Source organism: Staurois parvus, unplaced genomic scaffold (assembly GCF_062004578.1).
Source record: "Staurois parvus isolate SC_StPar_1 unplaced genomic scaffold, SC_StPar_1.0 ptg003825l, whole genome shotgun sequence".
Lineage (NCBI taxonomy): Eukaryota > Metazoa > Chordata > Amphibia > Anura > Ranidae > Staurois > Staurois parvus.
This window is the reverse complement of record NW_028321620.1, coordinates 1-18,807: the sequence shown is the minus strand read 5'-3', so window position 1 is coordinate 18,807 and position 18,807 is coordinate 1. Positions and strand designations below refer to the sequence as shown.

Below are 18,807 nucleotides of genomic sequence, written 5' to 3'. Positions count from 1 at the left end.
TGTATGTTTCCTTCTCCACCATTCCACTCTCCCGGTATGTGTCCTTCTCCACCATTCGTCTCCCTGTATGTTTCCTTCTCCACCATTCCACTCTCCCGGTATGTTTCCTTCTCCATCATTCGTCTCCCTGTATGTTTTCCTTCTCCACCATTCCTCTCCTGGTATGTGTCCTTCTCCATCATTCGTCTCCCTGTATGTTTCCTTCTCCACCATTCCACTCTCTTGGTATGTGTCCTTCTCCATCATTCGTCTCCCTGTATGTTTCCTTCTCCACCATTCCACTGTCCCGGTATGTGTCCTTCTCCACCATTCCACTTTCCGGTATGTTTCCTTCTCCACCATTCCACTCTCCCGGTATGTGTCCTTCTCCATCATTCGTCTCCCTGTATGTTTCCTTCTCCATCATTCGTCTCCCTGTATGTTTCCTTCTCCATCATTCGTCTCCCTGTATGTTTCCCTTCTCCACCATTCGTCTCCTGGTATGTTTCCTTCTCCACCATTCCACTCTCCCGGTATGTTTCCTTCTCCACCGTTCCACTCTCCCGGTATGTGTCCTTCTCCATCATTCGTCTCCCTGTATGTTTCCTTCTCCACCATTCCACTCTCCCGGTATGTGTCCTTCTCCACCATTCGTCTCCCTGTATGTTTCCTTCTCCACCATTCCACTCTCCCGGTATGTTTCCTTCTCCAACGTTCCACTCTCCCGGTATGTGTCCTTCTCCATCATTCGTCTCCCTGTATGTTTCCTTCTCCACCATTCGTCTCCTGGTATGTTTCCTTCTCCACCATTCCACTCTCCCGGTATGTTTCCTTCTCCACCGTTCCACTCTCCCGGTATGTTTCCTTCTCCACCATTCCACTCTCCCGGTATGTGTCCTCCACCACCATTCCACTTTCCCGGTATGTTTCCTTCTCCACCATTCCACTCTCCCGGTATGTGTCCTTCTCCACCATTCCACTCTCCCGGTATGTTTCCTTCTCCAACGTTCCACTCTCCCGGTATGTTTCCTTCTCCAACGTTCCACTCTCCCGGTATGTGTCCTTCTCCACCGTTCCACTCTCCCGGTATGTGTCCTTCTCCACCGTTCCACTCTCCCGGTATGTGTCCTTCTCCACCGTTCCACTCTCCCGGTATGTGTCCTTCTCCACCATTCCACTCTCCCGGTATGTTTCCTTCTCCACCATTCCGCTCTCCCGGTATGTTTCCTTCTCCACCGTTCCACTTCCAGATTCCCATACTTGAAGGATCCAATGGCTCCCTTGGATGTCATCGTCCATCAGGCTGGGCTGGCACCATCTGCTGGTTCAGTGATGTATTGCAGTGCAAGAGCGCCCCCTGTCATATCCCTCAGCACTAGATTGGCTCCAGTCTCCATACGATGTTCTGTTCAGCGGAGGATTGCCTTCTGATTTCTGTCCGGCTTCCTTCCCCCTACGTCAGGCTTCTGCCTGGACAGCCTCTTCATTACGGATCTGAACCTGAACTGGATGAAACTTCGTTTGCTGCGTACCGCCAACGATCGCTGTGTTCTATTTCATTGTTTTGTTATCCTTAGTTCTGCTGATTCCCTGCGGACCTTTTTCAACCACTTCCTGATTTTTTTGTTTTTTTTGTAGAGGTGGAAAAGTGGGATGAAAATATTCACGAGAAAACTGGAGAGGAGAACGTCACTCACAAAATATATTACTTTGAAAATCTGAAGATATGCGTTCCGCAAATCAAACTCAGCGTCTTCACCTCCAACAAACTTCCTTCTGAACTCAAGGTAAGGGCAATGGAGACAACGAGCAACACATAGACCAATAGACCATAGAGCCGATGGGCGTCCCATAAACATGGAGCCAATGGGCATCCCATAAACATGGAGCCAATGGGCGTCCCATAAACATGGAGCCAATGGGCGTCCCATAAACATGGAGCCAATGGGCGTCCCATAAACATGGAGCCAATGGGCGTCCCATAAACATGGAGCCAATGGGCGTCCCATGAACATGGAGCCAATAATATAAATGACAGTTCAGTAAAGGTTCATGATATAGAGAACAGTTACTGTGTCTGGAAGAAGCTAGATCCTTCAGCTTCCTGTTTAATGGATTGTGAAGCTGTCATTCATGAGAATGGACCAATAATCAGCCTTAGGAGACAGGAATGGGTGGGGCCAGGGAAGTACACACATGTTAGAATATGTGGGAATTTTGAAGCACCAAGAGAGCTCACACTGACGAAGGACATGAAGGTACCAGCTATGTGGGTCATACTATGAGGGCACTCTCCAAATGATGGGGTTCAGGTGCTTCATGTGAAGGGTGCTGTTGCCAGACAATTGTCCTCCTCCAGCCTTGAGGTAACAGTTTGGTGAAGACCCTTTTCTGTCCCCCCATGACTGCCCTCTGTGTACAAAGCCAGCTCCATAAAGACATGGATGACCAGTTTGGTGAAGACCCTTTTCTGTCCCCCCATGACTGTCCTCTGTGTACAAAGCCAAATCCATAAAGACATGGATGACCAGTTTGATGAAGACCCTTTTCTGTTCCCCCATGACTGTCCCCTGTGTACAACGCCAGCTCCATAAAGACATGGAGGACCAGTTTGGTGAAGACCCTTTTCTGTTCCCCCATGATTGTCCCCTGTGTACAAAGCCAGCTCCATAAAGACATGGATGACCAGTTTGGTGAAGACCCTTTTCTGTCCCCCCATGACTGTCCCCTGTGTACAAAGCCAGCTCCATAAAGACATGGATCACCAGTTTGGTGAAGACCCTTTTCTGTCCCCCCATGACTGCCCTCTGTGTACAAAGCCAGCTCCATAAAGACATGGATGACCAGTTTGGTGAAGACCCTTTTCTGTTCCCCCATGACTGTCCCCTGTGTACAAAGCCAGCTCCATAAAGACATGGATGACCAGTTTGGAGTGGAGGAACTCCAGTATCCTGTACAGAGCCCTGACCTCAACCTACAGAACACCTTTGGGATGAATTGGAACATCGATGGTGAGGCAGGTCTTCTCATCCAACATTAGTACCTGACCTCACAAATGGGTACAAATTCCTACAGACACCCTCCAACATCTTGTGGAAGCCTATCCAGACTGGTGGGAATGGTTTAACGACAACAAGGGTCCAACTCCATAGTAATAACCAAGGTTTTAGGGAGGGATGTCCAACTCGAGTGTCCTGCACAGAGCCTGGATCTCAGTCTTTGTGAACACCTTTGGTACAATTTGGAATGCCAATTAAGAGACGGGGGGGGTCAATTTACTAAAGGTTACTGCATGCAATACCATGGTCACATGACTCATTTGCATAAATTATCACGTAGTAAATAAATGTCCAGCTAAAAAAAAAACCAAAACCCGATTATGTGGTATTTAACGCAAAATGAAAAATGTGCCGGTAAATATTGCAAAAAAACCCACGCGGTCCGCTGTCCAGTCCACTTCACAAACGGAACAGAAAGTAAGAAAAGATGCGATATTTATGACCGGGGGCTTTGCTGGCGGTATTGCACACGGTACTTCTTCAGATACAGCAAAGGGGTCTCCCCCCCCCCATCCACACCATGCCCTTTATATCTGGTATGGATTTTAAGGGACGCCATGCCAATTTTTTTTAAAAACGGAGTGGGGTCCCCCCCAAATCCCTACCAGACCCTTATGTGTGGTATGGATTTTGGGGGGACACCATGACATTTTTTTTTTTTTTAATGTTGGCATGGGGTTCCCCCAAAATCAATACCAGACTCAAGGGCTGTTTTTTTTAATTAATTTTGCTGTGGGGTTTTCCTTAAAATCCATTCCAGACCCAAAGGGCCTGGTATGGATGGGGGGGGGGGGGGGGGAATGGGGGGCACACTTTTTTTCAGAATTTTTAATTGCCGGCGTGTTTTGCTGAGCCGGGTCTCTCATCCAACATCAAGACCTGACCTCACAAATGGGCAGCAATTCCCGCAGACATTCCCAAAATCTTGGGGAAAGGCTTTCTAGATGAACAGAAGCTGTTGTAGGTGCAGAGAGCATCTCCATATTAATGTCCATGGTTTCCGAATGGGATGTCCAACATTCTGATATAGAGGTGAGGGTCAGGTTTTCACCAACGTTCGGCCATTTATTGTAGGCTGTACATAGTCTTCTTGTGCTGTTTTATGCTGTGCGCCCCATATGGGTTCTCCGTTTATTCCTCCAGAGGATCCAGTAGTGTGTTGGAACTTCTCATCATACAGCCAAGTGAGGTTCCAGCCTCCGTATACACAGCGAGCCCCTAACAACCTGTCAGTGTACACGCCATGTGGGAGTTTTGCGCATTGGATGGGTTCACACATCTCATTGTATATTCTGCTTCATATTTCTGTTCCATAGTAAGAATCTAGGAAATGTCTGACTGATGGCTGGACGCTGGTCCACCGCCCACACATTACAATTCACCTTCTCAATGATTCCATCTCCTGGGACCTGTTTGTTCCAATCTCAGTTTATTTCATTGAACTAATGTCCCCAATCATTCTCCGGACGTACAGATGTTAGGAGTCTCGTTATACGTCTCGTCATACGTCTCGTCACGCGTCACTTCTCTAAATGGGGATCTGCATTGACCCAGAATGGGGTTCTCACAGCTCATTAACTTTCATTGGTTCATGCTCCATTAAGCTCCAAGTCCCTGTCTGTAGGTGGTAATACCCAGCTCACCCACTATGCTTCCACGGCATTCTTCAAGATCAACGTTCACGTGTTGTCACCCCACAGACCCGATAAAAGGGATTTATTCCTGTTTACATCAATCCGATGGTGTCATCTGCCACTGGGAAGCAATGACAGGAACCTCTATGTACCTATTCATAGCATCCATCTTCTAGACCAGCTCAGGGCCCTAACCTCAGATGATCCTCAAGTTAAAGAAGTCCTTATTAGCCTTCAGATCAACCAATCAGGAAGTGACGGGTGGGATCAAGTGGTGAATTTAACTAGGAAGTCAATATTTTCATACAAGCTCCCTGGTTTGGGGTGTAAATTGTGCAACATATTGTGAGAACTATAGAAGGGAGGACCAAGGGGCGCCTTCATCTGGACACTTCGGGAGGCAGACCCATCCACCATCTATGTCAGTGTTTCTCAACTCCAGTCCTCATGGACCCCCAACAGGTCATGTTTTCAGGATTTCCATTATTTTGCACAGGTGATTTGATCAGTTTCACTGCCTTAGTAATTACCACAGCTGTTTCATCTGAGGGAAATCCTGAAAACATGACCTGTTGGGGGTCCATGAGGACTGGAGTTGAGAAACACTGATCTATGTAGATGTGTGAAATCTGACAGCAGAGGATATTAATTCCAATTAAAGGACATGTTCACTTTAAAATAAAACTTCTCTCCACAAACCTGCACCCAGCCCTCTGACCTCTTCTAAGCAACCTCTACCCCCCCCCCACCCACTCCCACATACCCCCCCCCCACTTCCACCCACCACTCCCCCACACTAGTGTCCGTTTACCTCTGAGGTAGTAGTCTCCCGCCATGTCTATGGCCTTGGTGCAGAAATCTGGAGGCTCATTATTCCAATGGTGGATGTATCTCCCATTCTATTGGAAGTTAAGTCAGCTATACGTGGATTGAAATTCCCTGATGAAGAGTTCCTGCTGAACCTGCCGGATTTCGGTCCCTGTATGGGCACCATGGCGGTACACAAGCTGATCTATCGATTGACTTGTGTACAACCAGCCTGATCGTTTTGTGCCACCGGCTGTAGCCGACAACACAAATCATTGAGTTCTGTGGGTTGGGCAGGCTCCCCATCAGCAGAACACAACCGCACTGACTGTTGATGGCGGAATCGAGCGATTTTATTTCCTGCAACCCGATGGAAGCAAATAAACCTGCATCATCCATGGCCTGCCTTGCTGCACAGTGTAAAAGGTACCTTCCGCCATCAGGAAGAGGTGAGTAGGCACCTGGGGGGGGGGATGAGAAAGCTCAGGATAATTTAGGGGTTAGTAAGGGGAAGGGGGATTATTCTAAAGTGGACCTGTCCCTTGGACAGTATTATTCCTTCACTCATTGTCTTCGCTGTTCGGTAAAAAGTGTTTTTTCCTCTTTTAGGTTTTGAAGAGCACTCTGGGGTTTCCTCTGATTAAATTTGAAGATGCTGTGATTGATCTGGATCCATTTACAAGAGTCCACCCCTACGAATCTCGGGAGTTTATTGTCAATGATGTCCTCAAACATTTCCAAGAGGTTGGTTTTCCCATTTCTTTGACATGACCGACTCATCCGTCTTCCTTCCTGAGGTCTTCATTGTGCCATTCCTTCCCTTCTCTCCCAATACGGCTCTGTGCATGAGGTCTAGTTATCATCTATGAGGACCACCCACCATGCTCCCCTATTGGCCCCCAAATATGGAGGATTGTCTCACTGGCCAATAGGCGTTGATGGTTTGCCTTCTGTTCTATAGGCAGACTAATGTGCGTTCACCTGGAACAGCCGTCTTCCTGTAAGGACCGTGTGCCTGCCGGTACGGCAATGCCCCCTGGAATTGTAATGCAATGGCCCCCCAGGAGCTGTTAGGGTCCTTCCACATGGGCATTCCATGCTTCTTCTTCAGTTCAGTTTGAGTTTACATCCATTTTTTATCCGTTGATGTCCGTTTTCATACGTTTTTGGTCCATTCCGTTTTTTTTGTGGAAGAAAATTTGGGGTTTCTTCCGTTCAAAAAAACGGATGTTAACGGATGCAGATACTAATGGATGTAAAAAGGTGTTCATCCGTTTACATCCACAAGTCCATAGAAATGTATGGACTTGTGGATGTAAACGGACATACGGAACGCCCGGGGAAGGACCCTTAGCCATAATGTGTCAGTATGCACAGCCCAGACTGACCCGTCAAATGAATCCCCCCAGTGTTGCGCTGTCAGTGCCCCCCGCTGGTCACAGGTGCCTCCAACCCCTCCCCGTCTTCCTTCTGGGTTCAGACTGTTCAGCCACTTGATTGGCCAGGCCGCGATGATGTCACTCCTGTTGTATGGAAGTCACATCATCGCGGCACGAGACGTGGCGTATATTTTCGCTAAGCTGTGCATGCGTGGCTCGGTGTACATCAACGCTGACAGGCAGGGGGACACACTTAGGACAGAAGAGACCAATAGGGTGTCTCCTGTCACAAATTCTACTGGTCAGCACTTTAGGGCACAGTGCTGGGACCCTCCAGTGACCCAAGAGGAATGGGCCGTGTCTGATGGCACCCAAGTGTGGGAAGTTTCCTGGCTGGTGCTGAATGCAGGAGGGACCAGGACTATAGACTGGCTGGACCCCAAGCATTCCATGGTCTGGGCCGGCATGTAGCAGTCAGAGTCCATATCCAAGTAAGGGTCAGGGCTGGTGGCAATCAGAGAGCAATCCGTCATCCAGACAATGGGGCGGCAAGGCACTGGTACTGATCCAAGGAGCAGAATGTGATCCCGGGCCCAGAGCTCCGGGCTTATGATGTACTGATAGAGCGCCAGGATGCTGCTGGAGAATGATTGCTGCTGGGGGGAACAGGCAGCACCTAACGGCTAGGACGACACCGGCCTAGAGGGGGCATTGCCGGCAGAGAGCGGCTGAGTGATGGGTGACAGAGCGTCCCTTTCTCCCAACACACAGGAATGAAGGCAGAATATCCTCATCATCGATTGGCCGGATTCTGGGGTCCCTGAGAACTCTGGGAATAGTCTGTATATGCACACATTCACCTCTTGGTGCCTGCCCTGCAGTCCCTGGGCTTGGCGCCTACCCTGCAGTCCCTGGGCTTGGCGCCTACCCTGCAGTCCCTGGGCTTGGTGCCTACCCTGCATTCCCTGGGCTTGGTGCCTGCCCTGCAGTCCCTGGGCTTGGAGCCTGCCCTATAGTCCCTGGTCTTGGCGCCTGCCCTGCAGTCCCTGGGCTTGGCGCCTACCCTGCAGTCCCTGGGCTTGGCGCCTGCCCTGCAGTCCCTGGGCTTGGCGCCTGCCCTGCAGTCCCTGGGCTTGGAGCCTGCCCTGCAGTCCCAGGGCTTGGAGCCTGCCCTGCAGTCCCTGGGCTTGGCGCCTGCCCTGCAGTCCCTGGGCTTGGCGCCTGCCCTGCAGTCCCTGGGCTTGGCGCCTGCCCTGCAGTCCCTGGGCTTGGCGCCTGCCCTGCAGTCCCTGGGCTTGGCGCCTGCCCTGCAGTCCCTGGGCTTGGCGCCTGCCCTGCAGTCCCTGGGCTTGGCGCCTGCCCTGCAGTCCCTGGGCTTGGCGCCTGCCCTGCAGTCCCTGGGCTTGGCGCCTGCCCTGCAGTCCCTGGGCTTGGCGCCTGCCCTGCAGTCCCTGGGCTTGGCTCCTGCCCTATAGTCCCTGGGCTTGGCGCCTGCCCTGCAGTCCCTGGGCTTGGCTCCTGCCCTATAGTCCCTGGGCTTGGCTCCTGCCCTATAGTCCCTGGTCTTGGCTCCTGCCCTGCAGTCCCTGGTCTTGGCGCCTGCCCTGCAGTCCCTGGTCTTGGCGCCTGCCCTGCAGTCCCTGGGCTTGGCTCCTGCCCTGCAGTCCCTGGGCTTGGCTCCTTCCCTGCAGTCCCTGGGCTTGGCTCCTTCCCTGCAGTCCCTGGGCTTGGCGCCTGCCCTGCAGTCCCTGGGCTTGGCTCCTGCCCTGCAGTCCCTGGGCTTGGCGCCTGCCCTATAGTCCCTGGTCTTGGCGCCTGCCCTGCAGTCCCTGGGCTTGGTGCCTGCCCTGCAGTCCCTGGGCTTGGCGCCTGCCCTGCAGTCCCTGGGCTGGTTGTCCAAGTCTCAGGTACACTCGTGTCTCATAGCGGCAGATGCAGAGTTTATGGCGGTCAGCATGTCTCAGGTAAGTGAAGTCATTGTAAAGCAGCCAATAAAGTGGAGTCTGCTCAGAGCTCGAGGACTTCCCATCCGCCTGATCAATGACAGTATATGAAGTCTTCTGTCTGGCTCCCAGCATTCATAGGTGCTGTACATGCCTGTCAGCATAGGATGGCGCTGCTGAGTCACAGCTCGGTCACTAATCCTGCTCTATATTGTCTCACAGGAGTTGCTCAGCCAAGCAGCAAAAATTCTGGGCTCAGTTGACTTCCTTGGCAATCCAATGGGCCTCCTGAATGATGTGTCCGAAGGAGTATCCGGCCTTATAAAGTATGGAAATGTTGGCGGCTTAATCCGGAATGTCACACATGGCGTCTCCAACTCTGCTGCAAAGGTACAGGAGATGGAGGGTGTATGTCTGAGGTGTACTCCTGGCCGGGGTCACAGGAGATGGAGGGTGTATGTCTGAGGTGTACTCCTGGCCGGGGTCACAGGAGATGGAGGGTGTATGTCTGAGGTTTACTCATTGCCGGGGTCACAGGAGATGGAGGGTGTATGTCTGAGGTGTACTCCTGGCCGGGGTCACAGGAGATGGAGGGTGTATGTCTGAGGTGTACTCCTGGCCGGGGTCACAGGAGATGGAGGGTGTATGTCTGAGGTGTACTCCTGGCCGGGGTCACAGGAGATGGAGGGTGTATGTCTGAGGTGTACTCATGGCCGGGGTCACAGGAGATGGAGAGTGTATGTCTGAGGTGTACTCATGGCCGGGGTCACAGGAGATGGAGGGTGTATGTCTAAGGTGTACTCCTGGCCGGGGTCACAGGAGATGGAGGGGATCACAGAAGGTGGAGGAGATGGAGGAGATCACCAGAAATGGAGGGGATCACAGGAGGTGGAGGAGATCACCAGAGATGGAGGGGATCACAGGAGGTGGAGGAGATCACAGGATGTGGAGCGGATCACAGGATGTGGAGGGGATCACAGGAGATGGAGGGGATAACAGGATGTGGCGGGGATCACAGGAGATGGAGGGGATCACAGGAGATGGAGGGGATCACAGGAGATGGAGGGGATCACAGGAGATGGAGGGGATCACAGGAGATGGAGGGGATCACAGGAGATGGAGGGGATCACAGGAGATGGAGGGGATCACAGGAGGTGGAGGGGATCACAGGAGGTGGAGGGGATCACAGGAGATGGAGGGGATCACAGGATGTGGAGGGGATCACAGGATGTGGAGGGGATCACAGGAGATGGAGGGGATCACAGGAGATGGAGGGGATCACAGGATGTGGAGGGGATCACAGGATGTGGAAGGGATCACAGGATGTGGAGGGGATCACAGGAGATGGAGGGGATCACAGGAGATGGAGGGGATCACAGGAGATGGAGGGTTTATTCCCCCCACATTTCAGACAACGCCTCAGTTAATCAGACAATCGCTGCCATGACATGTTCCGGGTTTCTCACATTTCTCTTCTCTTTGTATCGGTGAGACAAAAAAGTGGAGAAACAAAAAGCCAAATCTGACCCGTTCCGTGCAAGACCCCAAAAATGGACAAAATTGTTGGCACCTTCTCAGAATTGTTAGAAATAATTACATTCCCAGTCTGTGATGTTCCTGTAATTTGTCATTATACTCCCCCCCCCCCCCCCCCCCCCCGTATACATGACCAGGCGCTGACAGCATAGACATCACTCCGACAGCCGGGGACAATGCTTGACCACGGTTAGCTGGGATGACCACCGTTAGCAGGGATGAGCAGTTAGCTGGGATGACCACGGTTAGTAGGGCTGACCACGGTTAGCTGGGATGAGCGCGGTTAGCTGGGATGAGCGGGGTTAACTGGGATGAGCGCGGTTAGCTGGGATGAGCGGGGTTAACTGGGATGAGCGCGGTTAGCTGGGATGAGCGCGGTTAGCTGGGATGAGCACGGTTAGCTGGGATGAGCACAGTTAGCAGGGATGACCTTGGTTAGCTGAGATGACCTTGGTTAGCTGAGATGACCACGGTTAGCTGAGATGACCACGGTTAGCTGGGATGACCACGGTTAGCTGGGATGACTACGGTTAGCAGGGATGACCACGGTTAGCAGGGATGACCTTGGTTAGCTGAGATGACCTTGGTTAGCTGAGATGACCACGGTTAGCTTGGATGACCACGGTTAGCAGGGATGACCACGGTTAGCAGGGATGACCACGGTTAGCAGGGATGACCACGGTTAGCAGGGATGACCACGGTTAGCAGGGATGACCACGGTTAGCAGGGATGACCACGGTTAGCTGGGATGACTACGGTTAGCTGGGATGACTACGGTTAGCTGGGATGACTACGGTTAGCAGGGATGACCACCATATTGGAGGTATCTCTAGTTGAGGGGTTCTCCATCCCTAGAAGAATACTGTGTGCACATAGCTTGGCATTAGGGACCGGGCTAATGCTGCCCTCAGTTTTGTTGGACTCCATTGTCTTCCTGTGCTGAGAGGGGAGGCCTACTGACATGCAGGTGGGGGGGGTCCCACTGTACATCAGCAATGTTGGCATGGTGGGACGCAGTGATGGGTTTGGTCCTTATATCTGACAGTCGTTATGGTTTCCGGTATGTTCCATTCTACTTATTTATAGCACTTTAAAATGGACATTTATTACAGGGAGCGTCCATCATGCCACAAAGCACGTTCAGTTTTGGTAAGGAATGCCAATGCTTCCTCCTTCGTGGTGGCTGCTATATACTAATTAGGATGTTTCCATCCCTACCAGCGGAGTGGGGTCCCTCCTCAGAGCCATTCAGCAGTCTGTGTAATCTGATCTCTCCTGTATACAGCAGATATAGAAAGAGCCTCCTGGGAGCTCCTGCAGTACAAACTCCTCTTCAGCTCTGGTCCCCCCAAAACACAGAGCCATCTTGGAGTTATATATTCAAGTCCATGAAGACCTACTACCAATCATGGTCAGCCTTGAAGATTTTGGCCCAGGTAGGCCGTTCCTGTCATACATAAATAGCTTAGTGGTGGAAATCTAGGTGGGTCTAGGTTTGAGGACCATGTATGGTGGGATATTCTATGTCTACTAAAGGAGAGTTGGACTAAACACTCTGTGTTCCCTCTACCAGACGCTCCCATGAGGCCTCATGAGATGTAGATGGGGAACACTGTACGTTCCTTCTACCAGTCACTCCCATGAGGCCTCAGGAGATGTAGATGGAGAACACTCTGCGTTCCCTCTACCAGACACTCCCATGAGGCCTCATGAGAGGTAGACGGGGAACACTCTCCGTTCCCTCTACCAGACATTCCCATGAGGCCTCATGAGATGTAGACGGGAACACTGTACGTTCCCTCTACCAGACACTCCCATGAGGCCTCATGAGATGTAGACGGGAACACTGTATGTTCCCTCTACCAGACACTCCCATTGTCTTGGAAATTCGCTTTACCGAATTTCTCCTTACCGTGAGTACTCGCAGTTGGATGCGCAGAAATCCCCCATAAAGCTGTGCGAATCTCGCTTACCACGACTGCAGCCAAACTACACGATTCCTGCCCATCCAAATACTTTGGTTCTGTTGAATTTGTGGGTGATGGAGCTCCGTTACCCTGGAATGATCACACGACACTCTAAGGCTGGTTGCAACTCACATAAGGGCTGATTTTAGGCTCAGCTCTCTGTTTTATTAAGAATACACACATGCCCCCCACATGAATAAAGTCAATCCCTCCCACCGAACAATACAATGGGGATTGCCTATACAGAGGATATACATTCCAATTGGAGCATAGCCTTTGCTATTATCTATCACTGGTCCTCCCCCATGAACCTTCTGAGGTCAGCAGACTTCCTCCCCTTCCCCCCTATGAGCCATCTGAGGTCATATTTCCTGTCCTACTAGCTTCTATTGGTATGTAAATTCTCTGCACAAGCATCTCCTAAAAATACCAGTCTGTACCTGGATGGGCCCGATACGATCTTTATTAAAACACATCCATCCCAGATACAGTTTCAAGTTAGTAATGGGTTGTAAGATATGCATAAGCCTACACGTGGAGTTCACACCGCTTGCGCATTGCGTTATGAAGCCCACGTGGTACCATGCTGCTGATATGCGGATACAGGCCCACGGTCTACTGACAGCAGCATTCGCATGGAATGCCGTGGTGGTATACACGCCGGTCTATAAGCGCAGATCTGCCATCTCATCCATTACCAAGCCGAGTACTGTAATACATACATTGTACATGGCATGGCCCAATTGCAGCCTTCAGAGCTTTAATTAAGCCACACGAGAGACATATGAATAACACAAATACATGACACATTTAAAGTTCGACCAACAATACAAAATTTCCATGACACCATGAGGCCTCATGCGATGTAGACGGGGAACACTCTACGTTCCTTCTACCAGACACTCCCATGAGGCCTCATGAGATGTAGACGGGGAAGACTCTACGTTCCTTCTACCAGTCACTCCCATGAGGCCTCATGAGATGTAGATGGAGAACACTGTACGTTCCTTCTACCAGTCACTCCCATGAGGCCTCAGGAGATGTAGATGGAGAACACTCTGCGTTCCCTCTACCAGACACTCCCATGAGGCCTCATGAGAGGTAGACGGGGAACACTCTCCGTTCCCTCTACCAGACATTCCCATGATGCCTCATGAGATGTAGACGGGAACACTGTACGTTCCCTCTACCAGACACTCCCATGAGGCCTCATGAGATGTAGACGGGAACACTGTACGTTCCCTCTACCAGACACTCCCATGAGGCCTCATGCGATGTAGACGGGGAACACTCTACGTTCCTTCTACCAGACACTCCCATGAGGCCTCATGAGATGTAGACGGGGAAGACTCTACGTTCCTTCTACCAGTCACTCCCATGAGGCCTCATGAGATGTAGATGGGGAACACTGTACGTTCCCTCTACCAGACACTCCCATGAGGCCTCATGCGATGTAGACGGGGAACACTCTATGTTCCTTCTACCAGACACTCCCATGAGGCCTCATGCGATGTAGACGGGGAACACTCTACGTTCCTTCTACCAGACACTCCCATGAGGCCTCATGCGATGTAGACGGGGAACACTCTACGTTCCTTCTACCAGACACTCCCATGAGGCCTCATGAGATGTAGACGGGGAAGACTCTACGTTCCTTCTACCAGTCACTCCCATGAGGCCTCATGAGATGTAGATGGAGAACACTGTACGTTCCTTCTACCAGTCACTCCCATGAGGCCTCAGGAGATGTAGATGGAGAACACTCTGCGTTCCCTCTACCAGACACTCCCATGAGGCCTCATGAGAGGTAGACGGGGAACACTCTCCGTTCCCTCTACCAGACATTCCCATGAGGCCTCATGAGATGTAGACGGGAACACTGTACGTTCCCTCTACCAGACACTCCCATGAGGCCTCATGAGATGTAGACGGGAACACTGTACGTTCCCTCTACCAGACACTCCCATGAGGCCTCATGCGATGTAGACGGGGAACACTCTACGTTCCTTCTACCAGACACTCCCATGAGGCCTCATGAGATGTAGACGGGGAAGACTCTACGTTCCTTCTACCAGTCACTCCCATGAGGCCTCATGAGATGTAGATGGGGAACACTGTACGTTCCCTCTACCAGACACTCCCATGAGGCCTCATGCGATGTAGACGGGGAACACTCTATGTTCCTTCTACCAGACACTCCCATGAGGCCTCATGCGATGTAGACGGGGAACACTCTACGTTCCTTCTACCAGACACTCCCATGAGGCCTCATGAGATGTAGACGGGGAACACTCTACGTTCCTTCTACCAGTCACTCCCATGAGGCCTCATGAGATGTAGATGGGGAACACTGTACGTTCCCTCTACCAGACACTCCCATGAGGCCTCATGAGATGTAGATGGGGAACACTGTACGTTCCCTCTACCAGACTCTCCCATGAGGCCTCATGAGATGTAGACGGGAACACTGTATGTTCCCTCTACCAGACTCTCCCATGAAGCCTCATGAGATGTAGACGGGAACACTGTACGTTCCCTCTACCAGACACTCCCATGAGGCCTCATGAGATGTAGATGGGGAACACTGTACGTTCCCTCTACCAGACTCTCCCATGAGGCCTCATGAGATGTAGACGGGAACACTGTATGTTCCCTCTACCAGACTCTCCCATGAAGCCTCATGAGATGTAGACGGGAACACTGTACGTTCCCTCTACCAGACACTCCCATGAGGCCTCATGAGATGTAGACGGGAACACTGTACGTTCCCTCTACCAGTCACTCCCATGAGGCCTCATGAGATGTAGATGGGGAACACTGTACGTTCCCTCTACCAGACTCTCCCATGAGGCCTCATGAGATGTAGACGGGAACACTGTACGTTCCCTCTACCAGTCACTCCCATGAGGCCTCATGAGATGTAGATGGGGAACACTGTACGTTCCTTCTACCAGACACTCCCATGAGGCCTCATGAGATGTAGATGAGGAACACTGTACGTTCCCTCTACCAGACTCTCCCATGAGGCCTCATGAGATGTAGACGGGAACACTGTACGTTCCCTCTACCAGACACTCCCATGAGGCCTCAGGAGATGTAGATGGGGAACCAGAGTTGTCTGCTTATATCAGAATCCAAGCTCTCCATCAATATTTCAGCAGATACATTGGAGCCGTTCTGAGTGAGGAAGTGTGTAAACATTTACTGGAGTAAAAGAACTTCTTGGGATTGGGATCGGGTAATGGAGAATCTGGTGTTCTGGGAAGCAGTAGCTGTACATTGGGGAATGTTTACAATCGGCATTACATGACCTTCATAGCAATCTCACCACTTTCATCTTCTATGGCCTCTGTATCATTCATTGGGACTGTTCTAGGTATGTACTGTATGTAGGTGACCGGCCATTGCTAGTTCTACTGACAGAAGGGCCAAGCCCAGGGAGCGACCCCAACTCTGATGTGTACCAGACATTAGGGACTTATGGTTACATGATGACTTGTTCTGTCGATGAGGATCCAATTCCCCTTCTGTAGTTCTGTTGTGCCCCACCCCCGGCACCCACCCAACCCCACCATATCCCAGATATTCCACTAATGACCATTGGCCAACTTAGACTGTCGGCCTATAGATGTGTATGTCCGTTACTGCTAAAGGTCGCTATAGAAAGAAGAGGATCGCAATATTTCTACCGTCCGTCAATCATTTTGTGGTTCAAACCTTTATTCAGAACAGTCAATGCTTTTCAGTGTTCTTCAGGATCATCGGGGCTTCTAAGCTTTTGACTTTGGTCCAGGCCGGACCCGCCATCCGAGTAGTTCTGCTGATAATAATCCTTCCTCCTCCGGCAGGTTCACCACATTCTCTCAGGTCTGTATGACCGTGGTTATGGCCTATTTGCAGCTCCTACACCTGCCGTCCGGGGAGCCAACCGACCGATTAGCCAAGGACTACAGCAGATTGCAGATGGACAGAATCTCAGTCCAAACCAGCGGTGGTCAGCTTACAAGGTGTAGGGGGGCTTCAACTGTGACCCGTAACATCACCAGGGGACCTCGCGGATTAGTCCATATATGTAATGATACAGAAGACTGTCAGAGACAGCAGATATATTCCTCGGTTCAGGCTCTGCTCATGTGGTGTAATCACTGCACGGGCAGAGACACAGATATAAGTGGACTACGGACAATAGACATCCCGAAGGTCAGACCCAGCGGGGGTCAGCGGCAGTTTTCTATCTAGAAAACTGCTGTGTTCCCTCTGTTAGGTGCTGACCCTACGCCAGTTTATGTTTCACTCTGAAATAGAAATCTGGCATGTGTGGTGCAGATCTCCTTCAGACCTACCACAGGTCTCCTTCAGACCTACCACGGATCTCCTTCAGACCTACCACAGGTCTCCTTCAGACCTACCACAGATCTCCTTCAGACCTACCACAGGTCTCCTTCAGACCTACCACAGATCTCCTTCAGACCTACCACAGGTCTCCTTCAGACCTACCACAGATCTCCTTCAGACCTACCACAGGTCTCCTTCAGACCTACCACGGATCTCCTTCAGACCTACCACAGGTCTCCTTCAGACCTACCACAGATCTCCTTCAGACCTACCACAGGTCTCCTTCAGACCTACCACAGATCTCCTTCAGACCTACCACAGGTCTCCTTCAGACCTACCACAGATCTCCTTCAGACCTACCACAGGTCTCCTTCAGACCTACCACGGATCTCCTTCAGACCTACCACAGATCTCCTTCAGACCTACCACAGGTCTCCTTCAGACCTACCACAGGTCTCCTTCAGACCTACCACAGGTCACGGATCTCCTTCAGACCTACCACAGATCTCCTTCAGCCTACCACGAATCTCCTTCAGACCTACTACAAATCTCCTTCAGACCTGCCACAAATCTCTTTCAGTCCTACCACAGATCTCCTTCAGACCTACCACATATCTACCACAGACCTCCTTCAGATCTACCACGGATCTCCTTCAGACCTACCACAGATCTCCTTCAGACCTACCACAGACCCCTTTCAGACCTACCATAGATTTCCTTCAGACCTACCACAGATATCCTTCAGACCTACCACAGATATCCTTCAGACCTACCACAGATCTCCTTCAGACCTACCACGGATCTACCACAGATCTACCACAGATCTACCACAGATCTCCTTCAGACCTACCACAGATCTCCTTCAGACCTGCCACAAATCTCCTTCAGTCCTATCACAGATCTCCTTCAGATCTACCACAGATCTCCTTCAGACCTGCCACAGATCTCCTTCAGACCTGCCACAGATCTCCTTCAGACCTGCCACAGATCTCCTTCAGACCTGCCACAAATCTCCTTCAGTCCTATCACAGATCTCCTTCAGACCTACCACATATCTACCACAGACCTCCTTCAGATCTACCACGGATCTCCTTCAGACCTACCACAGATCTCCTTCAGACCTACCACAGACCCCTTTCAGACCTACCACAGATTTCCTTCAGACCTACCACAGATCTCCTTCAGACCTACCACAGATCTCCTTCAGACCTACCACGGATCTACCACAGATCTCCTTCAGACCTACCACAGATTCTCCTTCAGACCTGCCACAAATCTCCTTCAGTCCTATCACAGATCTCCTTCAGATCTACCACAGATCTCCTTCAGACCTGCCACAGATCTCCTTCAGACCTGCCACAGATCTCCTTCAGACCTGCCACAGATCTCCTTCAGACCTGCCACAGATTTCCTTCAGACCTACCACAGATCTCCTTCAGAACCTACCACAGATCTCCTTCAGACCTACCACGGATCTACCACAGATCTCCTTCAGACCTACCACAGATCTCCTTCAGACCTGCCACAAATCTCCTTCAGTCCTATCACAGATCTCCTTCAGATCTACCACAGATCTCCTTCAGACCTGCCACAGATCTCCTTCAGACCTGCCACAAATCTCCTTCAGTCCTATCACAGATCTCCTTCAGACCTACAACAGATCTCCTTCAGACCTACAAACAGATCTCCTTCAGACCTACCACAGATCTCCTTCAGACCTACCACAGATCTCCATCAGACCTACCACAGATCTCCTTCAGACCTACCACAGATCTCCTTCAGACCTACCACAGATCTCCTTCAGACCTGCCACAAATCTCCTTCAGTCCTATCACAGATCTCCTTCAGACCTGCCACAGATCTCCTTCAGACCTGCCACAGATCTCCTTCAGACCTGCCACAGATCTCCTTCAGACCTGCCACAGATCTCCTTCAGACCTGCCACAAATCTCCTTCAGTCCTATCACAGATCTCCTTCAGACCTACAACAGATCTCCTTCAGACCTACAACAGATCTCCTTCAGACCTACCACAGATCTCCTTCAGACCTACAACAGATCTCCTTCAGACCTACCACAGATCTCCTTCAGACCTACCACAGATCTCCTTCAGACCTACCACAGATCTCCTTCAGGCCTACCACAGATCTGAAGGGACCTGGTGAGAGA

At 51.1% G+C, this 18,807-nt stretch overlaps 1 protein-coding gene across 1 annotated transcript; it reads left to right on the top strand.

Annotated features, from left to right (window-relative positions):
- Positions 1-675: 675 nt before the first annotated feature.
- On the top strand, positions 676-9,266 carry LOC149427364 (intermembrane lipid transfer protein VPS13D-like). Its single transcript, XM_089668090.1, has 4 exons — positions 676-706; positions 1,618-1,766; positions 6,089-6,223; positions 9,024-9,266. The coding sequence occupies exons 1-4, from the start codon at positions 676-678 to the stop codon at positions 9,264-9,266; spliced, it is 558 nt and encodes a 185-aa protein (XP_089524216.1).
- The last annotated feature ends 9,541 nt before the right edge of the window (positions 9,267-18,807 follow it).

Bases quoted from the DNA above. Each gene is read 5' to 3' on its own strand.
- LOC149427364 (XM_089668090.1), top strand. From the start codon at position 676: ATGTTTCCTTCTCCAACGTTCCACTCTCCCG. The intron at 707-1,617 runs GTATGTGTCCTT...TTTTTTTTGTAG, and splicing joins TCCAACGTTCCACTCTCCCG to AGGTGGAAAAGTGGGATGAA. The intron at 1,767-6,088 runs GTAAGGGCAATG...TTCCTCTTTTAG, and splicing joins AACTTCCTTCTGAACTCAAG to GTTTTGAAGAGCACTCTGGG.